General features: G+C 44.3%; 1 protein-coding gene across 3 annotated transcripts in view; it reads right to left on the bottom strand.

Moving 5' to 3' along the window:
• TOM1L2 (target of myb1 like 2 membrane trafficking protein) overlaps window positions 1-18742 on the bottom strand; it is a 58989-nt gene extending 40247 nt beyond the window's left edge. For all 3 annotated transcript variants that reach the window (XM_076351426.1, XM_076351427.1, XM_076351428.1), the window contains exon 1: window positions 18667-18742. In XM_076351426.1, coding sequence (XP_076207541.1) covers window positions 18667-18718 — 52 coding nt within the window. In that variant the 5' untranslated portion in view covers window positions 18719-18742. The remainder of the gene's footprint in view (window positions 1-18666) is intronic.
• Window positions 18743-20583: the final 1841 nt, after the last annotated feature.

Here is a 20583-nt window from a genome sequence, read left to right as displayed (position 1 = left end):
TTCCCATTCAGAGAGGCAGTGCTGCAAGGCACGGAGATCGCGGCACAGGGTCTCACCCACCGGGGAGGAAACGGAGGCTGCAAAACTCCCAGCTGTGCCATCTTCACCTCTGGGTCTTTTTCAGCCATCACCATCTCATGGTACAGTTCACTTTGGCAACGAAAACTCTTTCTGCTTGAGGAGGAGCCTCAGAGAAATGCATGGCTTCCAAAATGTCCAATAAATACTGGACAGGTTGTTGAGTGTGTTTAATTTACTGCATTTAGGATATGTTAGGCAGGGAGTCTCTTAAGGAAGAGTGCAGGCAAAGCTCTTTAATGTTTTCTGGGATACAGGAATTCATCTTTGTGCAAAGCTACTTGTAACCATCATTTTTTTAGTTGCATTTTGTTCTTATACTGTACATAAGGCTTTATTGCTATAGAATGTGATCTGCCTTCACCTTCATATAGCCCTTGTTGCTTAGGAAAACATTTTATTTAACATTGGAGAAAAACCCTTAATATTCAGAGATATAAAAAAATCACTACATCTGCTCTGCTGGAGAAGGTGATCTCCAAAGCTGCAAAGGATTTATAAGCACAGTGCTGCAAAATGAGAGATTATGCCTTAAATAGAGGGTATTCCTTAATCTGGGCGTATGATTTGTTGTCTTAATCTAAAACTATAGTAACAAATTTGTGTGTTATTGACAGCATTTGGCACGAGGCAGCGACTTAGCAATATTCCTACTCTCTGGTTCTGCTATCACTTTTTATAAATGCTTGTGGAAAATGCTGATCCTGCACAAAGTTGTGCTAGTAGCCAATTCATTCATTGGTCTTGGAAGACCCATTTAGTTAAGGTTTCTTTTGACAAAATGTGTATATGGCACTACTCCACAGCTAAAAACTGTGATATTTTGGAGATGGTAGAGTGAAGAGATGCTGCTGCAGCACTGTATGGAGGGTGGCACAGAACACCTGTCTGGGGTCCCCAATAACCTCATTCGTATTTCCCTTCTGAGACACACTAGGGAAAACAAAATCCCCTTTCTCCCAGAAAGTTTGGTTACCGCCTTTTTATTTTTGCATTTCTGTTCTTTAGTTGGAGTAATACGTGGTTGAGACTGTGTGGGTTTAAGACATAACAGTTGTCTTTTTAAGAATTAGTTCTTTTCCCCTTGGGTAATTTTTAATTTGAATAAGAGTCGGAAGCTAATTTTAGTCTCTTCTTCAGCGACAGAGAGCACACAAGCTCCTGTCATCTGTAGTCGTTTGTCCTTTGTAGGGTGTGTGACCCAGATTTGCTGCTGCAGTGCTCTCTCAACTGTTACAAAGGAGTTAACTGACTGCAGAGAAGGCATACGGGTTTGTGTGTGATTTGTTTGAAGAACAGTATTACGCTGCAATGAATTAAAAGCCTGTAGATCTCTTCCAGAACCAAAACGCAGCAGGTCGTAGTTCTGGATTTCTGGTGAAATAGCTCTGCCTGCACTCACACGCAAGAGCATCCCTGCCCAACATATCCAAAATGCAGTAAATTAAAAATACGGAATAACCTGTCCAGTATTTACTGGACATTTTGGAAGCCATGCATCTCTCTGAGGCTCCTCCTCAAACAGCAAATAGATACCACTGACAAGATTACACAGATTTTGGAAGCTATCACAGAACTGTGAAGGAATGGCATGCAAATCATGCAAATACCCTTTAAAAAAAGTCACCAGTTCCTCAATCTCTTTCAGCCTCATTAGAAGGCATCTAAATGGCACTAGTTCACACAAGGACTCTGGAACATGACCAAAGGATTCCAGGGTGACATAGATGTAAATCTTAAATTAGATAAGGAAAAAGGCAATGAGTAGGAGTCCTTCCTGCTCCTCCCCTCACCGAACTGAGGAGTTTATGGTACAGTTTAATTGCGTCACAATTAAACCTGGGTGCCAAGGGTGCCTTGCACAGCTTCTGCCCCGAGAGCAACTCTGAGTGCTGTGTTATTGCCGCCTTCGTCAGCGCAGCAGGGGCCAGGAGTTAGTGTCTCACACGGAGACACGACACCACCAGTGAGATTATCAGAAAGTCCCTCTCAGAAACAAGATGCTATCGGTTCCCACCACGTTTCCCGAATTAAAGCATAAATGTTCTGGTAGGAAGAAAGACAATCTGGCACTCCATGCCTGACACGCTGCAGACCTTGGACACTGCATATGCACATGCAAGCATTAGCTTATCTCTAGTCTGCAAATGAAAGGAGAATTGTGCTATTTTTTCATTCACACCTTCCCTCTGAGATCTAACTCCTGTGGCCGCGTTTCCACACTCTGCCAAATGGCAATATCACTATTTCCCTGCTCACAGTGAAATCGTGTACATTTTATGGCATTCAGAAGGCGCTGCTCAGTAGCGTAAAGTTCTCAGTGTAAACAGTCTCAGTGCACACACCCCCAGCCAAGCCTCTTCCCAAGCAACCTGCTCCGACCTGAGAGATGTCACCACAAGGAAATCAAGTCAGAAATGCCTGTGTAACCACCACGTAATAAACAGGCTGTGCAGGGCAGGACAGGAATGCTCTTCTAAATGCAGGGAAAAAAACAGAAGAACTTTTACCACCCATCTTGAACCCAGCTCAAAAGTCACCTAACAAAGAAATGCTAACACTGGTTGTCCTCGAGAAGCTGCTCTCACAGCTCTTTTCAGTCCATACTACTTTTGCTTCAAAGTTACAGTTCAATGTTGATGACACTCTTAAAATTTGACTTTGTTCACATACGGATGAGATAAAGCAGAACTCCTCACTCTTCCCTGCCTCCCCCTTCCAATGCTCGTCTCTGACCGTTCTACTGAACCTGCCAATGGAGACAGCCTGAAGGTTTTCGTTCGGGTTGCAACTGCACAAGTTGAAGTCTGGATGCTGTTTAACTCACATACCATATGCACGCTTACACAGCCGAGACTGAGAAACTGACTGCTGGAAGCACTGAGAACACCTACTCTAGCTGAATGATGACAGCAGGCACGACCAGGGTAAAAAGCTCCCCAAAAGGTCTATCTATAAGCACCAATAAGTGACTGTGGTGCTGCATAATGTTCTTGGAAGAAAAGGCAAAAGTGAAAGTTAAACATTGCACTAGCTACAAATCACATTAAATGAAAATGGGAGAACTGAGCTGTTTTCTGTCTGAATACCAGAATCTCGTGAATGAACAGATCTTTGTGTTCAGAGAAATCACAGTTTTCTCTCTTGGGACTTCTCCAGATGTTGCTTCAGAGACTCGATTCATACGTTTGGGAAGAATTATGCATGAAAAATCACCTTCTGTTTATGCAAGAAGCATGCACACCAATGCAGCATATTAGAGAGATCCAAAAGCAAGTTCCAATTCCAAATTTCTCCCCTTCCCTCCAACAGCGTTTGGTGTTCAAGCAGCATAAAACATCTTTATTTTTTTTTGGCTTGGAAGTTCAGAAGATCGCAGATCTTAGATCTTTGTCTTGCCTCTTCACAGTCCACCTGCCTACCAGCTGTGCTCCAAGACTGAAATTAGCAAATCAAACAGTCAGATGTGTTATATTTCACTCTGCATAATATGTGACAGAGAACAGAAGAAGCCACAGTATTAGCAGGCTTTTACTTCCATCCTGCTGGTCCCCCTCCCTTCAGCTCAGCGGAGCTCTCTCAGAAGCAAGGGCTATCAGCTCAGGTCAAATGCAAAATGCTTTTATAGAATGGACAAAGGTCTTTCAGGGGGGGAAAAAAAAAAAAAAAAAAAAAGAGTTTTGCAAGGCAATACAAAACACACAAGATAGCTCACAAGGGAAGATAAACTATTGAATGAGGCGATAACATCTCTCCTCTGAGCTGTAGCTTATAGAATTGGTTTGCTTTAAAGCATCATTACGTTTTGTGACTGCAGTTGTCTCTCTTGGATTCAAGAAATCAGCAATGACCTGCACGGCACCGTCAATAAGACCTGGGGAAAGACCATACAGAGGCCACGGAAACATACTTCAGCTGTCCAAGCAAAATGAAGATAAGACTAAAGATCCTCAGCATTCGCATGGCTGCTGAGTTCAAGACATCTCACTTGGAAGACAGAGAGACACTCGAATAACACACTTTGATACTCCTGGACTTAACAGTCTATTCTTGCTTTCTCTACATTTGCTGTTAGAAAGACAGTCATGGACACTTAGACATTATGGTAACCGACAGGAGTTTTTTTCCTTTTTATCAAAATGCTGCTATTAAAAAATAAATGTGACTCATTCAAAATTCAAGATCAAAACTCAACTCTGAAGTGACCTACTCACAAAAACCTGCCAGTTTCTTTGTTAGAAAGCACAGCTCCAATAGCATTTTTCAATTAGCCACCTCACTGCTCCAAGTCCTTTTTCTACATTCCTTATTTCACACTGCTCTGAAAATGCTGAGCTTCACACTTCCAAAGAAAAAGCCAGTCAGCTAGAACAAACGGGCTCAATCTGAACTGCAAGGCATTACAGAAAAACGTGATTTGGGTTGTACTGCCGCAGCACTGGTCATCCACTTTGACCATTGTGATTTTTCAATTGATTTTAGCTATGCTTACATCGAAACTCTTTGGGATGAAGTCGTCTATCCTCCACTCATTGTTTTGCCAAAGTTTCCGGGGCTGAATAAATGAATAATCATAGTTTATAACGACTGCGGGGTCTATGTTAAAATAAAATAACAAGAGAAGCTGAGGGCATGCATATGTGCAATCATAATGAGTATTTAGCTCGAATGCTGTTTGAAGGCACAGCGGTAAACTGGGAACTGTCATTTTCTCCAATTAACTTTCAGGTTTTCTTCTTTTTGAAGCTGCCGCCCAATTGCCAAACTTCTTCAAACCTGCCTTCCAGATCACACTTACCTCCAATCATGAATATGTAATATGCAATTACTGTGCCTTTTTAAAGACCACACGGTATTCAAGTTATGCTACAACATTCCTGAGATTTAGATACGCTGCAGAAAAGACATCACCCAACACCTCCCACAAATTCAGCCTCTCGGGAGTAGGAAACTACAGCTGATTAACCGAGCATAGCTGCGCAGCAGTTTCAGAAACAGAGCAAGGTGAATGGATTAATACATATTAAACAAATATTAACAGCTGTATAACAAAGAAAATTTTTCTTTCATACTCAGATCAGAGCTTCACCTGAACAAGAAGAAAAACAAACCAGAAATCCTTATAATAATATTAGAGTAGGCAAGGGAGTGTATCGGCCTGACTCGCTTAGTTTATTGCATCTCATAATTCTCGATACATTTGCAGGTTGTAAAACCAGACAGACCTTCCAGCACTACGCCATTGTATTGTACGGAAATGGCCCGACGGGGCAAACTAGTCCAGGCAGTCTCTGTACTCGGGTATCATTCATCTCAGGCACAAATGATGGTTTAGTCATAGTCCTTAAAAGCATTTGGAATCTGGGTCCCGAGCAGAACGGTGTGTTTCTATACAATAAAGACTTTTGTTATGAATCCTCTCACTGAATTTCCCCCATCAGCAGAAAATTGCTGCTGCTGACAGCATGCTCCACTGAATGACATCTGTATGTAAGTTGCTCTCTTTCAAAACAGATGGCAGAGACTACTGCTTCTTTAAAACAAAGTGAAATCCCTCTGACTTCTTCATTCTACACAGCTTTAAAAACAAAACACAAAAAACCGCCTTCCTCCTATGTACAGTACACTCATTAAAGCTAACGAGTTGACCCAATAGCTGTCCTTCAGAGCTAGGTCATACGGCGGCAGCTCCCAGCTCATCAAGCCATTTGGATGATTCGGAGGCACTTTTCCGTAAAACTCAGCCTGCACCACACGTTTCTTCACCTCTTTCAGCAGTGACCTTGGCCAGATTCCCATCTCACTGCAAACCCACGATATTCAAAGTGTGGTGCTACTTTACGATTGACAAACACGGACCTGCTCACGGCAGAAATCAATACACTAAAGCCTTCAATCAGAAATGTCAAAGCAGTTTTAAAATATACGTCCTGTATTAATAGATTTTAATGGATTCGAATGGAGATGTTTACCGTGTGATTTACTGCAGGGGAGCGACAAATCAACGCTCCTTTATGACATGTCACATCTCATGACTGTCCCCCCGTACTGTTCTATCGGTGGAGATGATGGCTCGCCAGTTCGCAAACATCTGTGATCTATTAGGCAACACTTCCAGTAGTCTAATATTATCACACCCTGAGTGTCCATCTTTCTTCTCTAGATGAGAGGCACGAAAGCATAAATTAAAGCCTTCTGGGTGACAAAATGTTCCCTCTTGGATTTGCCTTTTCTGAATTTGACTGCGACCGCTATGACTTGTCCATATGACTCTGTATGGGAGAATTTACCAGCACAGCATTGTTTAAACAGGTCAGTGCACTGGGGTGGTTATCCAAATCTCCTCCTCCTTTGACCACAGCAAGGCAGCCGGTGCTGTATACCAAATCGCACCAACATTTAGTCATTTCCATAGGCAGAACTTGGATTGTAGCCTACTACTTGCCAAAGGGTTTTTTATATTGTTTTAATTTCTCCAAGGAATTTGGATGATTGGGGAGAGGGGCTACCTTGTTCCTTAATTAGAGCTACCAGTTCCTTAACTGAGAATCTCAGGTATTAAAACACTGACATACTGGATGAATAACGCCTGTTCACCAACACTAGAAATACAAAATTTCTTTATAGCTGAGTCTTTGGCTCTCCCCCATCAAAAAAACAAACACGCCAGACAAAGAAACTAGCCAAAGAAGCTGAAAAAATAGTCTTCTCCCAAACACCCCTTAGTAGCTGAGAAGCTTTTCTCAGCTGAAAGACAACTCACTACAGACAACCCCAATATTCCAAAAAAGCTCTTAAACAACTGTCTAATACATATACATTAATTTGTCCTAATGCCAAAAACCAACTGCTAAAAAAAATCCAGACTCCGTTCATTTTATCAGCCTTAACTTACAAATCTGAGAGAAGGGGCAGCTGAAAGCAGTGATTTATTTCTCAACTTCTTTGTTAGCAAGTATGCCTAAAGGCTCTATTACAGTGGGTTTGTTATTTATAAGAACACCAATATGACAGTTCCTTAAATAAACTGTTGCAAACTGCTTTTTAAAACATTCTCCCCAAAATGCAGAAAAACAATACCACACATACAAAGCAGAAGAATGTATTTGACCAGTAAGATACTACCAGGAGGTGTGAGAGAGAAAGAGGAATATTCTACGCATCCGGATGCAGTTTTACCACCCAGAACTGCAGGCAGAGCACTATTACAATTTGATATCCCAGCTGCACAAAATCTTGCAAGCACTATCAAGAGCAAGAAGGTGTCCTGATCTGTGACTAGCTGCCCCATTCAGGACTTCAACGGCATCCAGTAATTACAGGTGAGACTGAAAAAATGTCTTTATGAAAAGTTATGGATGATCAGTGTGTCAGTGAGCTGTATTTGAAATCTATCAGCTCTTGATGGCTAATTTTGTACTACATGAGTAAAGCAAGTTCTAATAACTCACTTGGGACTTCACTCCAGTACTTACAAGCTACGTGCTTTTCATATTCATAAAACAAAACTAATTGCCTTTCATGGATGAAATGTTCTAAGAATTTTTAATCCATGTCAGCTGCAAACTCTAAAAATCCATCCCCATATATTTAAAACTCCCCCTCCCACCCACTCACTTGTAACATGTTGTTTGCTGCAAACAAACTATGAGGCAAAGAGAATCCATCAGGCTCCTACATTAGTATTATTTATATTTATTTTTTTACAGGTTACTCCTAAAGTCAATTGCCCACATTCTCACATGCTTAAAATAAACTGAAAACACTAATTACATTTAGTGAGGGGAAAAAAGGCAAAATCTTTCATTCCTACAAAGAAAGCAGTTACAAGAACACATTTACTCCTTAGCTGCAGCATGCTACAGCAGGTTTTAAAGTAAATGTTCATACATGATAATTAAAATGTGTTACGAATGAAAAGAAAGAAATCTTGCAGTAGACTATTTCATGTGCATGTTCCCACACCTAGCTCTCCTACATATCTACAACTACGAAGGTCAGAGCTGTGTCCTCTGGAAAACCACAATTATCCCGCATGTAGAAGCAAACTAGACAGTGAGGAGTCTGCAGCTTTTGAGGGCTGACAGCTCACGTTTTCTAGCATGAAATGCTTCAGCTCGTGTTTCAATTTTGCAGCCTTCCCTCACACTGCTCTACAAGATGACAGGAGGCCCGTGCAAGAGGCAGCTAGCTCCGATCCCATTCAAATTCTCCAATACCTCCACGGCTTGAAGATCAGCGTCTGGAATACACTAAGTGTTTTCACCGCGGGAAGAGGGGAGAGCTGGCTCCTGTTCCACTAGGTAACAAGAATCACTTTTGCCAGTGCTGCTGTCATTGAAGGGCTCTGTTGCCAGCTGCCCTTTCCAACAAGCCAAGCTTGCTATGCCTGCAAAAGCTTAGCGGCTAAACACTTCCAAACGATCTTCTCAGGAAACCTGACTGCAAATCAGGCAACAATAATAACAAGATACACATGTGCAATTCCGTCTTGTACGGGCTGAGAAATGCGTATTTCTTGGTCTCTAATAACCCTATTAAAAATTCTGCTCCATTTCTACAGCCCTGTTTCTCATGTGTCACTGCCATAGATAAGCTTGAAAAAGACTGATAAATAGAAAATGTAAGTACCGTAAGTTTAGATCAAGTATGGAAATGCTTATTTCTGAGACTGTCATTTTAATGTTCCCCTAAGTCCCCATTCACCAGCTTGTGTTATCTAGTCATACACCTTTGTAAATTCTTCAGGTCACGAACTGTCCCAATACATTTCACATTCCACTGCAATCGCCTATATTACATGATACTATTAGTGTGGTAATTTTAAAAACAATGTAAATGTATCAGGGGACTGCAGCATACTTTTGGAAAATAACTATATTGGTCCTTGGACAGTTAAAATTCTAAGTAGAACACAGAATTTGAGCACGGCTTACAAACAGTTTGGCTTATTTACCATATGCAGCGGGGAAGCAAATCCTAGCAAATGAAAAGGGCTGATCTAGTGCACTCTGAAAACTGCAGATTATGGATGGGAAGGTAACTTTCCCAGTGTGAACCTATACGATCTTCTGGAATCTACAGAGAACCAGCTCTCCGGTCTTTGCTGCTTACAGCTTGTTAATCAACAACACGGAAGTCACAGGGTACCGAATAACAAATACGAAACCTACCGAAGCCTTTTTGGCAGCGTGACACTGACATATGTTGGTGTCACTGCTCCTGCTCGGGAAAGCAGTGAGTCCCAGCAAAGGCGCTAGCCTGGCCCCGTTCACTGGTGGCCAGCTGAATGACTGAGCTTCACCAGCTCCGGCTGAGGTTAGCTTCTCCTGGGCGTTCCCTTATGTTTCTGGGTGAATCAAGACTTTCTCAACTTCTTTTGGGTTTTATGTCCATGTACACTGTGCACACCCTTCCCCTGAGCCCAGCAGCAACTTCCTAAGCAACCAACAGCAGTACAATGATGCCTTTTGTGAAAGAGTGCCCTTTAGAGGTGTAAAGCTTGCCTGAGCGAGGCTGCACCGTTTCAGCTCCCTCCTGGTGATCATCAACGGCCTGGAGACGATGCTGCAAGCCAGCATGCAAACTGAGGTTTGCTTTACGGGATGCTACAGGTGAAATACCTCATTAGCTGCAGCAAGACTCAAGGCCAATACCCTTTAAGGAACCTGGTTGGAAAAGGGATTTTTCATTACTCACTGGCTACGCCAAGTCATTGGCATAGATGGGGATTTTAAAGGCAGTTTTAATTATAGTAGGTAAAACCCGCACACGATCAAGCTGCAGTGTCAGAAAACCACCAGAAGTGAACACTGACCCATTTGGGTTGTTTGCTGAACTTTAATCACTTTCCAAGTCTGACAGCTGCTCAAACTTAATTGCTCATTACGCTGGTAAATAAAAACTGATCTCACTCTCTGATTAGCCAACCATCTTATAGTTGCCATAACAACTTCTTGTCTAATAAGTGATTTCAGATTTACCATTATTTGTACTAGCAGAAAATTTCACAAAGGTCTGAGATCGCTCTTTTCACTAAAATACCCTTCTAATTAGAAGAACCGAAAATCAGCAGAGAAAGGGCAGCTCAAAGATAATGAAAAAACAAGCTATTTACTACAACAGCTTAAACATGAGATAAGGGTACCCTGAAACCAAATATATGCCGGATCCTGCTTAACCCCTACCTTTCACTATCAATCATCTTATTACCATACCTATATCCCATAACAACTGCTCAGGAAAATACTAGACAGCATTCAGGTAATAACTGGTCACAACGTGGAGTCGGATTTCAAGATTCACTCCAGATGAAATATTCCAGTAAAGTTTGCATATTTTCTGTCCTAATCTTAAATTAGGAACCAATTAACTGGTTATGTTCCTAAATACTCTGTTAACTGATAGGAGCGCTTTTTGGTGAACACTGAGGAGTTCAGATTCTCGACAGCATCATATAAAAGAGGGAAAACCATTTGTATTGAGCCCAACAGATTTCCACTGCATCAACTGCAAAGAAAGAGGTTTTGGAAGGAAGAGCTACAATATAGTATCTCATCTCTGGATCACCTCAGTCAAAAACTTACTTCAGGCTTGACTTTTTGGACAGAATTACTAATTAAAGCCTTGCAGATGTCTGGAAAAAAAAATACCTGTATTCCAGTAAATATTTGGTCATCACAGCTTAAGTAAAATGCCTCTATTAAAACATACAGATGCATCTGTTAGTCTGAGAAGACAAAGTGATTGGAAGCCATCAAATACCGCTAGCCTGTAGGCCTAGTACAGCATAAAGACCTTCCAAAATTTGCTGGCAAAGCTGCTGAAGCTTGCAATTTATTTAATCTGCTCAAGGTTGCTTTTTGTGTGCACAGGCAAGGGAGGACGCCCTTTTCCTTCCAAAAGGAAAATAAATGCAGAAAGCTATAACTGAGACAAAACTAAAGTTTAAAAAAAAAAAAAAGGCAGGAAATACCAGATTTTACAAAAGGAGTTTTTCTGCATCTACTCGGCTATGCAAGAAATGTGAATTTTTTGTTATTTGGGTCAAATACAAAGCTGGTCACACTTCTTGCAGTAGATGTATCCACGAAAATACAGAGGATGCAACACGTCCGAGTTAACAATATCCTCAACATTCCTGACCACATTTGGGATGTAACAAAGTCTTTCTTGCCTTCAGAATAAGAAACCAACGCTCTGCAAAGTTCTTGGGGTTCAAACACAGTTTGTAACATCAATCTGTGCCTTCACTTCGTGTACGTTTTCTTTGATCTGAATTTGAACAAAGAATTTCTTCCCAAAGTAATCTAACCCAGAAGGCTTCTGAGGACCAGCTGGGGAACAGACTGGCTTAGTCTCAAAGAACAAGCAGGCTTACGAACTAACCAAACTCTTCAACAGGTTTCTCCTGAATATCACCTCATTTTTGAGTCTCCTGATGCTCTCTGAGACTACGTTGCAAACACTGAGCTGCCAAAGGGTTTCTGTGAACTGAGAGATACAGAAGCACGGGTAAATAGTCTGTGCACAGCCGTGCCAGGAATTGCCCAAACACGGACAGAGTATATACATACATGGACTTTTTTCCTTCCCTAATCCTTGATTTTGAAATGAGTTACTACATTATGAGGCCTACCTCACAATTCTGGCAGGTACAGAATAATCCTAGAGCGTATACTTAAATTTAAAGACGGTGCTGCCAATAACAGACTGGCTGAATTTATTTGCATCTCCCCTTCTTGAGCAACGGGAAGAGTACCTACAGATTGGAAGATCTGGCTCCATGAGTTATGTAAAGACATGTTTACCTGTAGCGAAGGACCTGCTCCTAAGGGAGGAGAGACCAGGCTCTAGCAAAGCCTTTAGACCAGCGTGTTTTGTGCTCAAGAATCATAATTTTAAAAGAGCCCTTTACCATTGATGATAACTGAAATGAATGAGCAAAATAATCGTGGAGAACTGTCAACAGAATGACTAAGCAAACATGGAAGATAAGGCTTATCTATCCTAGACAGGATTTTTATACTCGGCAACAAGTTTCTTTTACGTAGAAAACTAGTCATTCCCCAGGTGGATGCAAATGAGCAAATGGAAAACTAGTTCTGGATGATCTGTGCAGACTCATCGTATGGGGGAAAAACTGTGTTGCGCAGGCTGGCCTTTCGGGTCACCTCCTGACTTCTCAGGGCTCTTTCTCTCCTGTGTTCTCATCGCCTATACATTGCACAGATTTTGAAACCAAACCACAAAGTGTGAAATGATTTATCCAGAGTCAAATATGAAATACCAGATGAGGAAGGAGATTGCCAGGCCAGCCCTGAAGAGCACCTGGCCTGCAGGTACTATACAGCCTCCTTCCCCATGAAGGATCGCATCACCAAAATTTCTGCAACAACTGCTGATGTTCCTCCACTGACCATTACCACCGAGGATACTACCAGATGCCTTGACCACCTTCAAAGAATGCGTAATTATAAACCCAACATAGTTTACGAAATCAAAGGAAAGTCTGATTAATTTAAAATTGTTCTTAATTCAACTAAGGAAACACACAGTACTACTGTTTTGGTGAAAATTGTTTTGGATGAAATACGAAATCAGTTGGAAGGGTCTGGGGGGATTTTCTAACTGTGTGTCTTTAGTCAAGCATATTTTAAATATGCAGTTTAAAAAATCTGCCGAGTACGTGAACAGAGCAGTATCAAACTGGGAACGAGCTGTCCTCACACTGCAGCCTCTCATGTATAGATTTATATTAGAAGCATATGGAATATACATTTAAGTGTACTGTGCTGGAAGAGATAAAAATGCATTACTCAAAATTACATGCTATAATACCTTCATGAACTACAATCTGCTTTTGTGCCTATAAAATAAATCCAGTCTCAGAAACCTAGTATTAAATGGTATTATACCAATTATCCAGCTTCACACATGTATGTAGTTTCTCCAAGTTGCCAGATTCATGACTCAGTATTTATTTGCTCCTTTAAAGGCAAAGATATCCATTTTCATATTTCATGGAGATTTTCCTTACAACATAATCCATTGTCATGAAGTGAAAGCAGATCCAAATAATCTTATAAAACTAAAAGCATTTTATCAGACTCTCTTTTTCCCTGAGTAGCACAATTCTGTATGAACAGTGGGGGGCTGGATTTTAAATGACTGACCAGCTACAGGAGTACCTATAAATGTACTTAAACTCTGAGGAGAGCACTTTTTGCGCACTCTTCACTGCGGGAAAAGACAAAATACATCTTTTTGATGCTGTGGCCATCTGACAGCAAGAAAAGTTATTGCTACCTTGTACTAAGAAAAGCTTCCCTTAGAACAGGGCACAATACTTCAGTGGTTATGGGTAAATGCAAAGGACTTTTTATTTTATTATAATGCAATCAATGAAAAGAGAGATGATTCAGACCCCAACAGCATGCTGCAAACACGTAATTTTATTGGTACCAGATCCTAAGATTACGGTGTGCATTTTAAACACTGACTTCTGGCATTGGGAAAAGGTTTGTCTTTAAAAAAAAGTTCTACTTACAGCACAGCAAAGTAGTAAGTTTACTCTGAAGGGAACTTAGGCAAATTGTGTATGTGGACAAGAAAGCCTGGGTTAACTCCTCCTGCAGGATTACCATGGGCTGCTCGCTGTAATACCTCTCTCTAGTCCTGCACGTAACCATCAACTCATTTATTTAGGAACCATTTTATTCGAAGACTCATAAAAATTTTAAGATATAAGAAACCTGAAGAAAGGTCTTAGGTGCTTCTTATGGAAAGGAAAATAAAAAGGTGTTTATACACCCCCCCAAGCTGAGGCATTTTTTCATTTTAAAAAAAAGAGGGGGGAACAAAATGGCAGCTCTGGAAACAGACTCTGTCCACCATATTTATTATCAGTTTAACAGCCTTGAATGGAAACTGCAAGTGCTTTGATAAAAATCAATTGAAAAGCTGTCTGCCTCACTGTTGCTTCCATAAAGTGCCTCTGTATCTTTTGCTGAAACCTTGTTTTTGTAGCCTCCTTAAACAATACTCTGTATTAAATCACTGCACTGTGCCTCCTCCGAAAACAGACTCCAAGGCAAGTGTCCAGACCAGCACCCCTCCTTCAAACCTCCCTTCATCAACAGGGACCAGGGATGTAAAACAGCATTGCCTGATCAACACCCCCACCCCCAGTTATGCAGGACACCTTAATTTCTACTATATTGTTAAAAATTAACTTTCAGGTCTCTGTGCATTTAACTCAGGTGCTGGATCTCTCTCCCTGGAGGTCTTTGGCTTCGAGTCAAGCAGACTTGAGGCTGCGGCAAGAACGGCTGACTTCAGCAGCACACACAGCCCTGAGCAGAGCCCTTACCAAAACGGACCTCGATGCTCCCATCCAACACCCTGTGAGGAGCCCATTTCACACATCACTGCCCCAACTCAGCCCTTCGCACCTGAGGGAGCCGGGGGGACCAGCAGCAAGACTTGGTTTGGATTCAAACAAATAAACACTCTCCTGAAGCCTTTGCAAAGTCTCCAGAGTAAAAAAAAAAAATTACTAGAAAATGTAACTGGTTTTACTGTGTCCTCATGTGTAAGCCATATGGCCTATATCAAATAAGCAGAATGAGCAAAAACAGTCACCAGTACTCCACATTCTTGTAATTCAATCAGCTTTAATCACCTAAGATGTTTTCGCTAACCTACGGTAAGGGTATTTGTTCTAATAACCTTGAATAGAGTGGTGACACTTTAAAGATGGCTCCCTTGAACAAAGAAAGATAAAAACGCAATTTACGGCAGGATGTTGAATCTCAAGGCAAATTCCCGCTACTGTAAATTGCAGCTTTTTCCCCAGGCCAGCCCCTCTCCAGATAGCAAGCAGTCTGTCTTTGCCGTTTTACGACACATCTTCCTGTACTTCTCCTCCTCACTGGTCAGGAGTATTCTTCAAAACAGTCCTCCTCTAAGGATCTAGTCTATCGTATTTACAGTATTAGCTGGAAAAAATAAACAGTTCGGTCGTAAGAACCGGGCCAACACTCAATGCCACAAAGGATCTTGTCAGCCCCAACATACTCAGCAGCCTACGAAACCCCTGGCACCCAATCCCACCCTCTACACTCTTGCCAGCGTTCACAAAGACCTTCTCCAGGGCTGGTGGCACGACCACCCCTCAGCTGGCCAGAGCCGCGCAGCACAAGCTGTCAGTGAAAGCTCCAGTGCCCCCCCAGGCTCCACATCCAGCACCGCCGGCGGCTGCTGGATTCACCGGGCACCAAGCACCGGTTAAAAGCACCAGCAGCACGTCAGCCTCCACACGCAACCCCTGCCCAGGGATCTTCTTGAGGAGGCCTGCTAGGAAGCGCTGACCACCAACAAAACCGACGTTGTGAAGGGGTGAAGGGACCACGAAGACTTCTTCTAAGTCCTGCGGGATGCTGAAAAGCACCGATTGCCCACAGAGCCTTTGAGAAGTAACGGATTCTGCCACATAATGCTGGATGAGACTTTTAGTTTATATGGAAAATGGCACTGTTACCTACCCCCCTTTCACTGCAAGCTCCAGGTGAAAAGCAATATGGGTTGGGCAAAATGGATTTTAATTTCAGGAATCTCCTAGGCACAGCGCAGCAGCTGACTGCCTTCCACACACCAGCCCTGTCAAAAACCACCCCCTCCGCTCAGGAGAGGACCTTGCTAGAGACATAAGGACAGTTCAGTGTCCACGAGTCAATCGAAGTATTGAAGAAAAATTAAGTGAGGTTTGGAATTAGTAGCCATGGTGGTCTTTTATACAGTTTCTGTTACTCGACCGCTGGAAACCAAGAAGAGGCTACCATATAAGCCCATTGCCAAAAATCAGGTAGCTTTCAGCGATGAGGAACCTGGCTGCCGTTGAAACTGGCACTTTAGATGCAGGAGACTCTATCCATCTCCATTACAAATCCTCTGAGCTCATCCTAGCATTACTTTCCCACATTAAGCAAGAGTTAACATAAAAAGCCTGTCTAGCTTCAGACATTGTCCAGATAAAGTGAAGGAGAAAAGAGAAAATCCCTCGTATTACCTCTCTCAGCTCTCCCCAAACCTTCTCTGACATCTTTGTTCTTTCAGACCTGGCATTTATCTGAAGACATTGTCTAGCCCTAATTAAATCTTCATGTGAACCACTGCTACTTCCTGGCAGAGAACATGCATTCTTGGTGTACTGATGGACCTACATAATTTTCTGCACTTCTCCCTTATGGTGAGTGTTAGGCTTTGCTTGAAAACATCACAACTGTGTTCAACACAATATGTTTAAACAGAAATACAAAATTATTCAGTTTCTTTTAAAGAATGAAGAGAAACATAAGTGAAAATTATATTCCACAAGCTCATTGAAAAAAAAACTGTGGAAACACTGGGCAAATAGCACCGTCTGAGAACAAGGCATGCTTTTGTTTTACTGTTGTCTCAGAAAGGGATAACTGACAGTGATATGAGAAGCAGAAAAAATTTTCTTCCAAAATAAAATCTGCATCTCTCTCTTCCCCCCAGGGATGAAAAAACACTCGTAAAGTGCAGCTGAATTTTGCATTAAGGGAAGTTGCATTATAAACCCCTCACACACACCTAACCTTATCTGATGAAAGCAGCTCCTTCAGAGCTTTGTGTTCGAAGCCTCTAAGTTGGCAGCCACTGCTCATTCAAAGAGAGCAAGGGGATGTAAGAGCTATGAAAATCTTTGCACGCCAGAGTTAGAAAGGCAGAAGGCTAGAAAAGCAGATTTTACTGCTAGCCCCCCCCCCCCCCCGACAATTCTTCAGCCTTAAGGAAGCCCCTTTAAACCACTTACTGATGCTAAAGGAAACTGACAATAAATAGATGAGAAATTATTGCCTTCCCTTAACAACGCTCATTGTAGAAGGCTTGTCCAAGCAGCAAAGCAGCCAGCTGTCCTGGCAGATGTGGTCAGATGGCCAAACACAACAAAGCAAATTCACTTTAAAATCATGTTTAACTTTCACTGTTCTCATTATTACCCTCCAACTCTCCGCACTTCTCTCCCTAAGCAGAAGAAATAAACACCCCAGATGGCTAAAGAAAAACAGCAAGCTATACATATGCTCCATATAGTCTGACAAAGCAAGAGTCCAGCCATCTTCAAAGCACAGTGCGAGACTTACCCGCTTAAGGGCCTTTTAGCTCTACGAGGGGGCGTCTCTGCACGTGTGGGTGAGGCGACTACTATAAAAGAACTTCTGGATTTTGCGGCCACGACCAGGTACTCTGCAAAATTTTTCTGCTTGAATTTCCAAAGACACAAGTCTTCCATCATTCCATAAATTAATATAGAATAGCTATAGGCTAGACTATACATAGCTATACATTATACTATATATAACCCCTAAATAAGGCATTAGAATTACTGTTGCTTGTGAAACAAATCAAGGAAACTGGGAGCGTGGTTTCACTGGAGAGGGATGCTAGCGCAAGTGCATTCAACTGAACATCGCCTTGGCTTCTGGGACTGTACGCCACGGTCCCCGCACTGCAGGAACCTGAGCCAGTCTGTTGTTCTTTCCCACCGCAATGTGAGAGATCTTGTATTTCTTCAGGGCCTAAGAGAAGAAAGCGGGAGGCAACGACAGCCCGCCCAACCATGGGCAAGTTATCAAACTCTGCAGAAGTGGCGCCCAGGCTTTCTCCTGTGGCCCTGGCCGTGGCAACCCAGACCGAAACCACACTTGCCACAGGTGAGAGTGAACACGTCTGTGGGAGGCAGTAGCCACAGCAACCCAGGAAGGACTTGGCTAGCTGCGCAGTCAAAGCACACTCAGAATAACCTGCCTAATGTCACCAAAGCGTTAGCAAAACCACAATTCAAGCTCTGGGCTGAAAACGGAGCACGTACTTGTATCTCTAAACCACGTCACCCTCCCTGCATATCCACAGGTCCAGGGAGGTTTCAACATTCTGGGAAAAAGGTGGCTGAATGACAGGGCTGCTCTGTAACAAGGTGCTCACATGCAGGAAAAGGAGCTGGGGGACGCAACAACTTTCCTTCCTCCATCAACCATCTTGAAGTGGAGTCGCTCCTTCCTCATGGCAAACAGCCTGCCCGAAGCTACCACCACCCCCACGGGCCTCTGCTGCCCACAGAGCCCTCCACGACCCACACTAACCCCCAGAGACCCCAGTAAGGCCTACAGCACCCACCAACGCCGAAAGCCACCCACCACCTCCAGAGTCCCCACCAACCCCGAGATCCCCACTACCCCCAGAGGCCCCTCCATACCTCCAGAGCCCCCCACCAACCCCCACAGGTGCCTCACCGCCTCCAGAGCCCCCCATTAACCCCAGAGATCCCCACAACACCCAAAGACCTCCACTAAGCCCCACAGCCCCGTCCCCCCCACTGGCTCCAGAGCGCCCCGCGGGCCCTCACAGACCTCCCCACCGCCTCCACAGCACCTCACCGACCCCCAGGGCCCCCCCCTGCCCCCAGAGCCCTTCGCTGCCTGGAGCCCCCCACCCCCTCCAGAGGCCCCGCTGGCTCTCCGGGCCCCCCCGGAGCCCTCTGCACCCCCCGGACCGCCTTACCGAGGCTCTGCCCCACCGGGGTGCTGAACGGGTTCCCCAGCAGAAACTCCATCTTGGGATGACAACAAACAGCGGCCCGGCGGCCCCCCCCCTCCCCCACCCCGCCCTGACTGGCACCCGCGCACACCAACCGCAGCTTGCTCTGCCAAGCGTGGCCCGCCTCCTTGCAGCCGATTGGGCGGCGGCCGGACGCCCCGTGGAGTCATAGGTTAAAGAGCGTGCCCGTCACTGTCAAGTGAGGGGCCCGCCCCCGCGGTAGCCCCGCCCATTTCCACGCCCTCCGGCTGATGGACAGCAGGGACGCCGCTACTGCCATTCTCCATTGGGCAACGGCCAAACCATTCGCCAATGCTATTGGGCAAGAGAAACGTCAATCATGCGAGCCTCCTCCCGCCCCGAGGGAACGGTGCCGGCGCTGATTGGCTGACACGGATTTCTCGCGCTCTGATTAGCAGCCAGCCTTCCCACCCACTCCCTGACCATTGGCGGCTGAGCGTGTCACATGGCCGCCCTTAGCAACGCGCCTGGGCTTCCTTAGCAGCCGGGCCGGGTACCGGGGCCGAGGCGCAGGTGGGGGCCGGGCCGGGTACCGGGGGCGCGGAGCGGGCCTGGAGCCTTGGGGACCTGGGGGGTGACAGGCCTGAGGGGCCGGGATCTGGGCCTGGACGGGTCTCGGGAGGGAGGCAGCAGCCCACCTGGGTCGGAGCCACCCTGACAGGCAGAGTCGGGGTCCCCGTCCCGGGCCCTGCAGGGCCTGGGGATGTCGGGGACGTGGCGCTGCTTCCAGGCCTGGGCTCCGGCTGGCTGTGAGCAGCAGCTTCTTGTCTGGGTGGCCGACCCACTGCTCGCACTGACACCCACGGTGTTCCCACTGGATGCAGCGAGGTGCTGACCTCGCGGTGTGATTAGCTCTGCGGAACCGGCGTTGGCTAAAGAGACGATGGACAAATACAGGGAAAGCGGAAAGTACGGCAGATCAAGGACGAATAAACCCAGGGCCTGCTACTCCTCGGCCTGTACTGAGCACAGCCATAGAGAGGTTTGGTTTGTTAATTAAAAGCTGTGATGAGGAGAGAACTTTCTAAACCCAGACGTTTATCGTTCCTGTCCTCCTATGCGAAAAAGCAGCAGAACTTCTTCCATAATTAGAGACTTCTTACGCAAGCAAAAGTTTGAAGATCCAAGCCCTTCATACTGATTAATTAACTGTGCACAGTTCTAGAAAGATAAGTAGTCTCGTTGCCCCCAGGGCAACATCAGGGCTATTTAAATGACAAAGCCAGGTCAGAAAGTTTTGACTGACGGAATTGTCCATTTCCCAAAGCGAAGGTGTTTGTGTGCAGTGCTATACACTGACTGAACTTGGTAGCCTTTACTATGGACCTGCATTAAGGGCCTTCTTCAGAAAGTCGCTGTTATTGTTTATAAATTTTCCTCCTTCCTCAAATTTGTTTTCACTTTTCTTATGAGGTTGGTGTTTAAAATTTAGTGAACTGCTGTTGTTAGTTTTCCTATGCGAGAAACACATGCCTCTTACTCTATAAATCAAACTTGCCTATAATGAGAAACTTACTTACTTTTTAAAACGAGATTAAATGGTGCACGGAGCCTTGAATGTGCCCTCTTCATGAAGATGGGGTTCAGCAACAGGTGACTGCCACGTGATGGACTGTCGCTGTTCAGAGGTGTTGCACAGGGCCTCCTTTCCTGGTCTGTTTATCTGGCCAAAGTCTGGCATTCTTCATGGAAAACACTCAAACGTGGTGGGAAGCTTGCACGTGATCGTGCCCGGCTGTTTTACAGTGCTCGGGCCGTAAGGCTGCGCTTAGAGTCGCATCAGTGACTTTGTGATAAAAGTCAAGTCTGTATTTGATGTCAGCTGTGAGGTATTAGATCTGCTAAATGCTCAGCTGCGCT

The sequence above is a fragment of the Aptenodytes patagonicus genome, chromosome 13, assembly GCF_965638725.1.
Source record: "Aptenodytes patagonicus chromosome 13, bAptPat1.pri.cur, whole genome shotgun sequence".
In the NCBI taxonomy this organism is placed as follows: Eukaryota; Metazoa; Chordata; class Aves; order Sphenisciformes; family Spheniscidae; genus Aptenodytes; species Aptenodytes patagonicus.
This window is presented reverse-complemented; position numbering and strand designations above follow the sequence as displayed.